We start from the raw sequence: 13,161 nt of genomic DNA, 5'->3' as shown, positions 1-13,161 counted from the left end.
CAACATACAACTCTCAACTCTTGGACTGAAGGACACACGACGATGTTTCCCAAACTGACATGACTCACATTGCAAAACTGACAAATGACTCAATGACGGGACCAAAATCTTGAGAGCCTTGAGAGATGGATGTCCCAGTCGGCAATGCCATTGTAGAGGAGTAAGCGAAGTCTGAAGAGCAATTGAAGATCCACCACCGTCAAGATAGTACAGTCCACCAGCTTCATGCCCCCCACCAATCTTCTTCCCCGTCTTGAGATCCTGAAAAACACAGGTGGAAGGAAAGAAGGTAACGGAACAATTAAGAGCTTTGGTTATTTTACTAACAGACATAAGATTGACTGGAAACTTAGGGACATATAAAACAGATGATAAGGGCACAGGAGCCATGCCAATATTACCAACACCACATATGGGAGATGAGGACCCATTGGCAAGTGTAACAGTTTGTGATGTGGAGGTTTCAGAGTGAGAAGAGAACACACCTGGAGTCCCGGTCATATGATCTGAGGCTCCAGAGTAAATAATCCAGGGAGAGGTTTTAGATGACATGCAAGCAATACCTGATTGGGCAAGTGTGGTAGTGGTATGCTGTGAAGTAGTTTGAAGGAACCGTTCATACTCATCACGCGGTACGCTCACCATTTCCCTCCCAGAGGTAGATGTAGATGTGGGATGAGTTCGGTCTGCCGGTTTACTGTCACTGATATCAACCTCACCCGCTACAGCATGATTAGCCCATTTAGAGGGAGGGCCATGTAGATTATAACAGAAATTCACTGTGTGTCCCTCTCTACCACAATGAGTGCATTTCCTTGTAGAGTTATTCTTCCCTCTGCCACGGCCTCCCCCTGAGTCACGACCACCCCGACTAATCATGGAACTGCCACGGCCTCCTCGGGGAGCATGACCTCCCCCTCTTGTACTATATCCAACCCCTCGAGCTGTCACAAGTGCTGATCTATCAGACTGTGTGGAGTTCTCTGTCTGTCCCAAAGAGATTCTACGAAGCCTTGAGAATACTTCCTCAAGTGTAGAAAGAGTAGAGCCCCCCAATATTTGGGCTCTAACTGGTTCATATTCCGACTTCAGCCCCACTAAAAATCTTGTAACATCTAGTTGCTCCCTTTGTTGTTGCTGAACTTTAATATCTGGAGTAAGGGGGTGATAGACATTGAGTTCATTCCTTATATTCTTCATGTTGGCATAGTACTCTTCTAGTGTTTTGGTTCCTTGTTGTGAATCAAAATACTCCTGATAAAGCTGATACACTCTTGTTGTGTTATCTTGTCCAGAATATAGCTTCTTAGCATGCTCCCATATATCCTTAGCCGTATCAAGAAACATGAAGTTGGCACTAATTTTAGGTTCCATACTATTCCACAGCCAAGTCATGATTTGAGCATCTTCTTGCTCCCAATCATCAAACCCTGGAGAGTCCTCCGATGGCTTTTCATCTCTTACATGCTTTACTTTCTTCTTTGCCTTGAGAAACACTTCCACTGATTTGGCCCATGGAACATAGTTCTCCCCATTCAGCTTAATTGAGGTCATTTGTACCCCTAGGTAGTCGGAGGAAATTACCACATTAGGTTTCTGATCATTGTAGCCATCTCCTATTGCTGCCATTGTACTCTTTCACAGTTGCCTCTAACCTTACTTCTCAGCTACAAGTTGATTGATGTTGTTCACAGTTTGATACTTCAGCACCTATTGCAGCCCCTAAACACAATAGTGGGAGCACACACTTGTTCTTCTTTACACTACTGCTGACTTCACACACCTACGACCCACATAAGCATCACAAGCACCACAACACAACAGTAGGCCCTCTTACAACCACTCAATAAAAAAAATTGCGCATCACAAGCACCACAACACAGTCAAACTGCTACACCCAGTTCAGATTTGTTTAACACACTTAAGAGGGCATTACACGACCACAAGGAGCTTGGCAAGGTCACTACATTCCACCTTACACCACTCGGCCACCTACAGCAGCCCTAACACCACTCAACAACTCACAGCAGCCCTACACCATTCGGCTACTGCACACACAGCCCTTTTTAGGGCAACAATGAACTTAGCTCTCTAGGTTCTAATCAGTACTAACTGATTCTTGAAGGGTTCCTACCCAGAAATACCAGCAACACAAGAGGACTAAATAACCAACCTTCCTTTGAGAGTATCAGCCAACCATTCACTGCTGAAATCACCTTCCTTGATGAAGAAAATTGTGCGCAGCAGAGAGCAACGAACTTTGATGTCTTAGACCTAGGGCGAACCAGCTCTCTCCATTAACCAACTAGAAACGAAGAGGAGGGTGTCACGAACACAGCTGAGATGCTTTGCAAGCGGAAGCAGGTCAGAAACCTTGCTCTGATACCATGTTTTGGAGCAGCTACAGTAGTCCGAACCAGTGAAGAAGGAAGAAGAAGATGAGGAAGAAGACAAGAGAAAGAGAGAACAGGAGGGTTTAGTCGAATTGATTTTTTCTTTCATTCAGTCGACTCCCTTGTGTTTATTAGGTTCTAATTACACTTACAAAGACTAAACTGCCCTCACTTAAGTGTGGGGCAGAGTACTCTAATAAAACAGCCACATAAGCAAAGTACTTGACTGACATAAGATTACTAAATTACCCTTATTCGGCTCACTCTAACATCTTTCTTGCAAGACTATTGTCAAGAACTGTTTTCTTGACTTCCTGTTGCTGCAAAGATCCAATCTTCCAACAGGTAGTGGCGGCGGCTGAAGGAGGAGAAGTCTAGGGACGAAGAGGGCAGAATTGTCTCTTCTCTCTGGAGTCTGTGAGAGATCAAATTTCAGATTGCAGGATGTGTTTCTTGCTTCCTCAAACCCCCTAGTTTGAAATCTGATATTTTTGCTAGGGTTTTCTCCTCTTTCTTCTTGATTAAGAAACCTCCCAATATTTTGGGAGTTATCCCAATCCAAATCAGTATTTGGATAGAGGTTAATCTTAATCCTATCTGCAGATTAAGTTAGTTAACTCCTGATCTTATCAGGAGGTTACCAGATTCAAATCTAATTTGAATTTGGTTTCTTAGAGTGGATAAGGTCAAAGACCCAATCCTTTTACTAACACTAATCTCAGATTCGCCCCATGAACTGGTGATCATATCAGCCTAGTTCGAAACGGGCTTTTGGCCCATTAAGTGTTCAGTGTTTAACCAGTTTCCAACCTGCTGCCCAGTTAGGCTTCTTTGTATGGCGTGGGACCCAAGCATTGATCTACACACCAGCCACATGGGTTCGGCCCAGCCTTTATTACAAGGCCCAGCCGAATTCACTGAAAGACTTAGTGACCCCCTTGAGCCCATCACATGAACCCTATGGGCCCAACACTTACATTAAGTGGTCCCTGGGCCAAGCCATCTTATAAAAACCCAGGGACTGTGGGCAAGTGCAAGATTAGCCCATCAGGTATTATCCTAAATGGTCTTACACTTAACCTCTCAGCCCTTAATGATCAAGCATTGCCCGACAAGAGAAGACCTCTCTCTCGGCTGCAAGGAACAGTGCCGCACTCTCTACTCACATGGATCCCGGGAACTAAAACCTTTTGCAAATCTTTTGAAACCGTACATATACATATATATATATATATATCTTATTTTGCAAAACAAAATTCCAACGATTGAAATCAACTGCCGGCAGTTTGGTTTTCATCAGAGAGAGTGCATTCCCGATCATTACCATTGTCCGACAAAAGGGCTGATCCTGTCACTATGACCACTCACTCAGATGAATTCTCAGACTGCCCCAACATGTCCAGGTTTTGACCCCCACTAAGGATCTCACTGATTGACACATCAAAGACATCCCGATCCGACACCTAGTGATGTGTCATAATCGAGCCTAGGGTCAGGTGTAACTTTCCAGTTTTGCCCATCTGTTTCCAAGGTCTAGGGCAATACTGGAAATCTGGTCCGGTTCAAGGGTTCAAGCAATCCCATATTGCATGTGCCTTGGGTCTTACCTTGATGGCCGAAACAAGCCATCCCAACACTTGGTGGCACACCAGTATCAGCCTTGGCAGGATAAATCTCCCCAGACTTATCCAATGGTTGTGAACATTTAAAACTAACACAAGTTTCTATAAGTGTCCAGTTTTAGGGTCTTACACAGAATTATATGAAACAACATGAATCAAACATGCACTTTAATTTATTTCCACTAAATAACAAAAGTACATCAAATCCGATTGAAGCTAAGGGCATACAAGACTGTCTAACACATTAAGCATTGAATACTTGTTTCAGGTTAGGGGCCTTTGCTTGGTGCCGTGGTAAAATCTCCTGCTGATAAGCATGGGAATATGGGTTAATGTCTGAGAGTGGCTACTTCATGCTAAAAGTGCTGAAGGTTTGGTCTGTATCCAGTCCAACCATCAAAGACCCCAGAAATCTTTGATCAACCTTATCATTGGTACAGAGGGATCTTTGATCCACCGTATTCCATCCCATAAACTATATAGGAATGATATTGGATTGATGAGTAGAGTTGTTTTTTTTTCGATTTTAAACTATCTTCTCTTGGAACTTGTCCAATGTTGTGTGGAGACTGCTTTCTATACATATGCAAGAAGTGGCTTTGGAGGATCTGGTAGAGAATTGATTTCTACAGGTCCTGAATCAAGTGTCTTATAATAATTTCTGAATTATTCCAGAGTATAACTATAATTTCATTTATTGCATGCTTGTATTCTGTCATGATCTCTTAGGTTGATGTCTTTACAGCTCAGGGATGACCTGATGACTATGCTTATTGCTGGACATGAAACAACTGCTGCAGTTCTTACATGGGCTGTTTTTCTCCTCGCTCAAGTATGTTTCTATATGCCTTCTAATGACAAGCCTCCATCTCCAGAATGAGGTCCTACAAATTCATATTGCCTTTTGTTCATTCTAAATGTATACCAAATCACTTCAATGCAGAATCCATCCAAAATGAAGAAAGCTCAAGAGGAAATTGATTCTGTACTTGGTCAGAGGACAATAACTTTTGAATGTCTAAAGAAACTGGAGTAGGTCACTAAAACTTTAGTTTCTATGAAATTCTGTTGCAAACCAGTTGTGTTTCAAAATGGCTTGTCTGGATACTACCTAACACACACACACACACGAAAAGACTTCTTTTGTGAACGAGAGGATGGGAACCAAATATAGGAGTTAAAGTTCTGTTAAATATATGGTAAGTTGTGAGACCATATTTAGACATGTGCGAGCACCTCAAGGTATAATGTGAATTTATAATTGTTCAAAATACTCATAGCTATTGATAAAAAATACCCTTTGATGTTAGATTGTAATCATTCTAATAACTAAAAATCATGGTTGAAAGAGATTTTATAAGTAATTGCCATTGATGAATTTTATTTATTTATTTATTTATTTACATGTAGATATCACATATTTCCCTTAAATCTTTCACTTGAATCAGTGGTAAGTTAGCTGGTCTGTATTGGGTGCTACTAGGCATTGCATGATAGGCAATGTGTAGTGCTTTAAATCTGGATTGGATGAGCCATTTTGTCTGTTCTGTATTATTTTCTTCTATACTCTTGCTATATTTTTCTTGAAAATTTTAATAAAATATTTTCTGATCTGTTAACGATAAAAATGGTGTTTGGTGAGAACTTGGTGATGCTATTTTCCTAAAGAGTATTGTGGGCAAAAAGAGTTATCATGACAACCAATCCAGGTTAGATCACGTTGCATTTATTTTATTTTTAATTATGTGATTCAAAAGTTTTATAAGGGTATTTTTGTTTTCTCACATGCTTGCAAATTCCAACAAATCTATAATTTACCCAAAATAATTTTAAATAGTTTATATTTAAAATTAAATTTTAGTGACCTTTTATCAATAAAGTTTCTTTAAACATGTCTTTTGTTTTAAGCTAATGACTTTTCATTTCAAAATTGGCAACTATTCATTTGTAACTTCTTTCTTATAAAGTGTCTTTTGATTTTAAGCTTGGTAACCTTTAATAGGTTATTTGGTGTCTATTATCACAAGGTGCCATTGGGTCTATCTTTCTAAGTTCTAACACACAAAAATTATTCTTCTCTCCTAATTCTTTCTCTACAATTGTCTTCGGTATCTTTCTTCATTCTCATGCATTACATCAATCAAGACGGAAGATTGTTGCGGTTTGTATGATCTAGTATTTCTGAGTGCACGGTTACTAGGAGCCACCAAGGCTGTTGAATCCTGGAGCAAGATGCTTAGAATACCTGTATGCACTGGACTTGATCCAGAGGTGGAATTCTACTCAAGGACAATGTCCTAGACATGCCTTAACTGATAAGTCCAATTTTCTCCTTCTTTCTTTTACTTCTCTAACCTTGCTGGTTTTTATTGATCTTCTACTCTGTTTTGTACAATTAAATTATTCTCTCAAATTTCACATTTTCACTTGATTTCTTTTAACTAAATTATTCTTTCTTAAATTTTACATTTCTATCCTCACTTTGTTATTAGTAGTATCCATATACACTTTTTACAGATCAACCTCTACTAGGATTGGGAGATGTCAAGATCTGTTAATGAGAACACTATCACCAAATTTAATAAACCTACGACTAAACCTAGGCTGATAGGCATATTATTCTCATCAGTAAACTCCAACATTCATATATTTTTGACAAGATTAAAACACCATATTCTTCTGTGTTTGCTTTTCATAATTTTCATATTATTTTTCTTTGAGCTTCCATACTACCATTGGATTTCTCCTTGCCTTGGCCTTTTCTGTTTCTTTTCTTCTTTCTTTCTCCATTTATTAGATAGCTTTGTTCATAAACTAAGATGCATAATTTCTACACTTTGGGATGTTCTATTTTTATTAAGAACTCCTTGCTCTAAATGTTGTAAATTCTGACTCTGCTTGCAGGTACATACGGCTTATTATTGTGGAGGCTCTTCGTCTATATCCTCAGCCTCCACTACTTATCAGACGTTCTCTTGTACCAGATGTACTTCCAGGTATTTCTTCTCACTGACATGAATATGGAGTATTTTGATTTATTTTGAAGGAAAGTTTTTAATTTAATAACTAAGTAAAGATTTAGGTTGAAGTAAGTTGAAGAACTATTTATCAAAAAATAAAAAATAAAAAGAAAAAGAAAAAGAAATAAGTTGAAGAACATTCTCCTATCTTGCTTTTCCTCTCATTGATAGTTTTGTTTCTGGATGGTTATTTAGTTTTCTTTCCATTAGGTGGCTTGGCCTGAAGTCTATTTGAACTTGTGAGGACTATCAGATTTATAATCTTATCCATCCTTATTCATGTTCATAAGAGTTTGGCATGAGTTTTAGTGCCAGCTGCCAACCTGACACAACCCTCATCCTGTGTGGGGCTTGGCACTGTTAGTGCAAGACAAAACCACACTGGCAGAGTTCTACTCCATCCTTATCCAAGTAAAAACCATCAAAATAAGAATGGCAACACTTCTAGTGGAGGAAGTCATGAAGGGAAAACTTTGATAGATAAAAAATGGGGACAAAAGAGTGCATCAACATCATATTAGGTGTTGTGGGACTTAATAGTATGGGCTTGTGCCTATTATATTTATGTTATGTATTTGTTTTTTATTACTGGGTGTAATGGGGCTTGGGCTTATTATTTCTTGTGTTTTATGTCTGTATCTTGGTGTCACCTAAGCAGGGGCATGCTTGTCAATCCTTGTATTTATGCAGTGTTCTCATTTAAATAACACCAAGGGACTGGAGAGGAATAAGTTTCCCCCCTCTTTTCTCAAATTTCCTCTTCTCTTCTCTTCTCCCTTCTTTTCTCTAATCTAGGGCTAAGAATCTTCATGGCATTGGAATAATAAATCCGCCTATTATATTTATGTTATGTATTTGTTTTTTATTACTGGGTGTAATGGGGCTTGGGCTTATTATTTCTTGTGTTTTATGTCTGTATCTTGGTGTCACCTAAGCAGGGGCATGCTTGTCAATCCTTGTATTTATGCAGTGTTCTCATTTAAATAACACCAAGGGACTGGAGAGGAATAAGTTTCCCCCCTCTTTTCTCAAATTTCCTCCTCTTCTCTTCTCCCTTCTTTTCTCTAATCTAGGGCTAAGAATCTTCATGGCATTGGAATAATAAATCCGCCCTAGATCCTGCTCAGTTTTTTCTCTTTTCTTCTATTCAGGTTGTTCCTTTCTTTTTTCCTTTTGAAGGCCCTAATTCTAGTCTCATCTTTTTAGGGTTTCAAGTATGACTACTAGAGAGACCTGGTGGTGCAGGTATAGATGCTGGACTGTCAAACACAGCAGACCCAGGAGTTTTCTGGGTTATTACAGTAGAATAGTATGGTTAAAGTAGGAGTTACAACTCTAAGCGTTTGATCAGTGATGCAGCCCAAGCTCTTTTTTATTTACTCTTGTTGGTGTTTGGGTTGTGGTTTCCCAACATATAATCCAAAAGTCAAGTGAGGGTTTCTTCAACATGGAGAATCCTAATTAACCTAGTTTTCAAGTTACCGATGTGAAGTTGGATGAATACAATTTCGAGGAATTGTCTTTTTCTGCAAATCTTCATATCACAGGTTCTGTATTGTTGGGGTATATCAATGGTCAGATTAAGGAATCAAAGATGTAGGAAGACTCGTATGGAAAGTGGAGGGAAAATGCTACTTTCATGTCTTGATTGTCCTCCATGACACCTAAGATTGCTAGGACAGTCCAATATTATCCACTGCTCAATAGATATGGGAAAAATTGTCCAACACTTACGAACAGAGGAAAAACAATGCAAGGGTGTACAAGTAAACCCAAGACATTGCAGCAATGATTAGACAAAACACAAACCAGATCTGCACAAGGAGTTGTGCAGTGCCCAAACAAAAGTTGTGCATCTCCTAAATTGTATACCCTGTGTGCATAGATTCAAAAAGAGCTTGAGAATTACCAAAAGGGCTATATGGTCTATTCCTTAATTGTTTATGTGCATAGATACATTGCAGCATTGATTCAAGGGAATCTGTCTATTGTGAATTATTTTTCTACACTTGAGGGACCGTGGGAGGAGTTTGACCACCCTCTTATTGTTGATTGGAAAGATTCAGAGGATAAAGAGATGTATTTAAAACAAGTTGAAGAAGGAAGGGTGTTCAAGTTTCTTGCTAGACTTGATTCTTTGTATGAAAGCATTAGATCTTAGATTTTAGGGAGGGAGAAACTACTTAACCTGCAACGTATTTTCTATTTGATTAGAAATGAAGAGATTAGGAGGAATGAAATGAAGATGGATGTTTCTACACAGCAGGTGGAACATTCATCTCTTGCTTCGGCCACCCAAAAGGGGGGGTGATGTTGCCAAATTTGAAGCCGAGGGTAGCCAAGTAATTTCCGAGGTCCGAAGGTTGATGTCCCACCTGTCAATAGTGAAAAGATGTCTGAGGCCCCAGGAATGTTCCCAGGGGTGGGGACTCTGACGGTCAAGTTAGCCGAGGGCTTAAGGAGAATATTGATCACCACAAGGGTGCAAGTGATAGCTTCAGTAAGTGTGTGTACCTCTGGTTGCAGTGTCCCTTTTATAGTAGGAGTTGCCTGGCAAGGGAGTAATGCACAACATGTAACTGTTTTGTGTATCGTTGTCATGTCCAATGCCATGTGTCAGGATTCGGCGAGCCAACCAAATATACCCATATCACTTGCCCCTCATTTTCGAGGCTGAGGCCGAGGGTACCAAGTGATTCATGCTGACTTGCGGGCTTTAATGTTTGTGAGTCTTGCAGAGCTTTAATGTTCACGAGATGCGATCGGAACTGATGGTCGTGATTGTAGATGAGTCATCATGTCTCGTACGAGTGTTCCTTCTTTGACTCGTGTCTGGGATGAACATTGGATTGAGTGATTGAAAATCATATCTGGGACGAGCCTGGCTTCTATTGATTAGAGATAGTGTACGGGGCAGGTGTTCAAATTGTCGCGCTGGTTTGGCGTATGCTAAGCTGTGGAGTTGATGGACAAATCGGTTTCAGGCCTCAACGCCGTTTCGTATTTCGAGGTCGAGCCATGTGGAGATTGTTGGCGTTGGCTGGCGAGGCGATTCACTTGTGGCTATCAGATGGAGTGAATCTTTACGGTTCATTTTCCTTTAAAAGGAGGGGGAAGATGGGGAAGGTTCACTTACATTCCGCAATGCGCTCGCTTGAAGTCTCCCTAGACCACCTCTGCTCCCATTAGGCTATTTTCTAGTCCTTTATCCAACCAGTTGTCACTTCGTTATGGCCCCATCTTCCACAATGTCGACTTCTGATTCTGGCCGTGAGGCCTATTCTCTTCCCGATTGGAGTGATCTGAGTAGGTCCTCTACTTCAAGTAGTAGTGGGAGTGATAGTAGCAGCTCCGAGGGCACCTCTCGAGCATCTAGTGTGGAGGTCCTCCAGGAGAGGGTCATGTCTCATAGGGCTGAGGACCAACAATGCTTTGGCTCCAATGATGAGAGGACTGGGTCAATGAGGCTGAGGGGCTGTGTCCTTCAGCATTGCTTTGTGGTTTCTCATAGGGAAGATGCCCCAAGGAACGTGGTGGCACTTTTAGAGATCGTGGAGGCCAAAGAGATGGGAGGGCTAACGGTAGAGGGGGAGGCCAAGGCCGACGTTTGAGGTGTTAGGTTGGAGCATTAACCTTGCTCTAACTTAGACAATATTCTCGGTAGGGAGCAGATTAGGGCTCTTTCCGAGAAGTATTTCATTTCGGGGGACTATAGGATTAGAGTCCCTTGTGTTGGTGATCGGTTGTGGTGCTGCCCCGAGGGTGAGGTGTGTGTCCACGAGCATTACCATCACTTTGGGCTGCGTTTTCCCTTGCATCCTTTGATCTTTGAGTTACTGAACCACTACAAGCTGACCCTTAGCCAACTTGCTCCCAACGCTGTTAGGACGATTGTGGCTGTCTTGGTGATGGCTCATCTCTGAGGGGTATCCATAATAGTGGACATATTTTGGGCCCTATTTGCTTTAAGGAAGCATCCTGATGGCTTAGGGCTATGGTGTTTCCAAGGTTGATGGGGAAAAGTAGTGGACAACCCATCGTTCATTCATAATTGGAAGAAGAAATTCTTCTTTAACAGTTGTCTTGAGGGTTGGTCCTTCCAAACTTCCTGGGGGCACCTAGATACGTTAGCCGAGAGGATCGTGCCACGTAGCAATGAGTTTGGCAAACGTTCAAGGGAGTGTATTTGTCGAAGGATGGGGTCGACGACTTCTTATTCTTATTGCTTGGGCCATCGACCGGCCTGTCTCTATCCTTCCTCTTCTTTTCACTGGGATCCGTTTCTGAGTTCTCGAGGTGTTTATTGGCCTCGGCCTCCTTAGCTACTATTGTACTTTTGTACCTTTTTCAGAAACTCCACCTTTTTTTTGGGTAGGGTTTTGGAGATAGACCAGATGAGGGGTCCTAGACGAAGGCCATTGATGGCGGCAGTCATAGATACCGAGGGGTCCAGGTCCTTAACTTCGAGTTCTTCCTGATTGAATCTTTTCATATAATCTTGAAGGCTTTCCCCGCGTTTCTGCTTAATGGACATCATGGAAATGATAGTCTTTTGGCATTGTTGGCTGCTCATGAAGTGCCCCAGAAAGAGATTTGCAAACTAATCCTAGGAGCTGATGGACCAAGGTGGACGTGTTGAGAACCATCTACGGGCTGCTCCCTTGAAAGTGGCCCGGAAGGCCCTGCACATCAGCACATTGGAGTAGCCGTTGAGAAGCATTAGGGCACGGAAACTCTCCAAATATCCCTCTGGCTCTGTGCTTCCGTCATAAGTTTTGAGAGTAGGTGCTTTGAAGTTTGGTGGGAGGGGCTTCGAGGTGGAGTTGACAAAGGCCTCCGCCCAAGTCGACGAGGCTGGTTGAATGGTGGACGCATCACCTTGGCCTTCTTTGACCTGCCTAAGCTCATCTTGCATGGCGCCCATCTGCACCTACAAGTCCCCGCAACGGTGGTCAATCTAAGGGAGGGGGACTTTTTCTGGGTCCCGGGGCTCTTGTACTTGGGACCCTTGTAACCTACTTAATAACATTTACTAAAAGACAAGAGTTACAAGTCATTCAGTTCACTCATTTCAGCCTATCAAATGGTTTGAAAATGTCCATAGAAGACCACCTAGTGAACAAGTTATCTTGTTGGGGTTTAGTAGTGTTGAGACACCTTTTCAGATCTGATTTATGGTCAGTCATGGCTATTATTGCTTTTTACTATTGCTGTTTTTGTTCTTTTTCTGTTAGAGAGGTGCATGTCCAATTTTTGCTTCCCTTCCAAAAGTCTCTCTTCTTTCTATAGTTTTGTTCCTCTTCTTCTTTTCTTTCTGTGTTCTCTTATTTTTGAATTAAGCTAACAAAATATTGGTTTTGTTGGTTCTAGAAAACAGGCTGGTATCAGTGCAATTCAATAAAGTTTCTGAGTGAAGCCCATGCAGTTGTTGGACTAGTCAGAACAGTTTGAATCATCTGTGTTAGAGTAGGTCAAATAAGGGTAGATTAGTCTTTTCTTCATGTTTAAGTTATATGCTGATGTGGCAGTCCTGATATTACTTATGTAGTCATCTTGTCCCACAATCCCTATTACAAGTGTTAGGAAGGTGCAGCAGCCCTAGGATATCAGTCTAATACTGCTGTCACCATGAGTGACAGCCCTAGTCATGTGGTGGTGTTTGTGGTGTTTACCCTCTACTGAGCAGTTTCAAGAGGGTTTGTGTGTGGTTGTTTGAGTTGTTGGGTTGCTGTCATGGTGACTTATATTTCTGGGTTGTCAGTAGTGGTGTGAAAAGAAAAAAAAAAAAATCCTAAAAGGAGTGGTCGAATATCTCTGCATAGTAGTTTACATCAATGTTTTAATCTGGATGGTAGCCGAGACTGTCTGAATGGTAGTTTACATCGATTTTTTTTATCTGAATGGTAGCTGAATCTGTCTGAAACATCAAATTCTTGACCTGAATGTTAGTTTACATCAAGTTTGTTGATTGTGAATAGTTGTGAGATTGTTATCAATGTTTTGGAGACTGCTGTAGTGTTGTCTTGACAGCAGTATTTGTTTGGTAACTGAGAATTCAGCATTAGAAATAGCATTGGGGGACATAATGGCAGTGACTGGAGATGGTGGTAGTGATCAGAAATCTGG

General features: G+C 41.2%; 1 protein-coding gene across 3 annotated transcripts in view; it reads left to right on the top strand.

Annotated features, from left to right (window-relative positions):
* CYP97B3 (cytochrome P450, family 97, subfamily B, polypeptide 3) overlaps positions 1–13,161 on the top strand; it is a 113,905-nt gene that overhangs the window by 65,383 nt on the left and 35,361 nt on the right. For all 3 annotated transcript variants that reach the window (XM_088954646.1, XM_088954648.1, XM_088954647.1), the window contains 3 exons: positions 4,761–4,847; positions 4,959–5,047; positions 6,920–7,011. In XM_088954646.1, coding sequence (XP_088810772.1) covers positions 4,761–4,847; positions 4,959–5,047; positions 6,920–7,011 — 268 coding nt within the window. The remainder of the gene's footprint in view (positions 1–4,760; positions 4,848–4,958; positions 5,048–6,919; positions 7,012–13,161) is intronic.

The sequence above is a fragment of the Nelumbo lutea genome, chromosome 7 (assembly GCF_056320005.1).
Source record: "Nelumbo lutea isolate HS-2025 chromosome 7, American lotus-T2T, whole genome shotgun sequence".
NCBI lineage: Eukaryota > Viridiplantae > Streptophyta > Magnoliopsida > Proteales > Nelumbonaceae > Nelumbo > Nelumbo lutea.
This window is presented reverse-complemented; position numbering and strand designations above follow the sequence as displayed.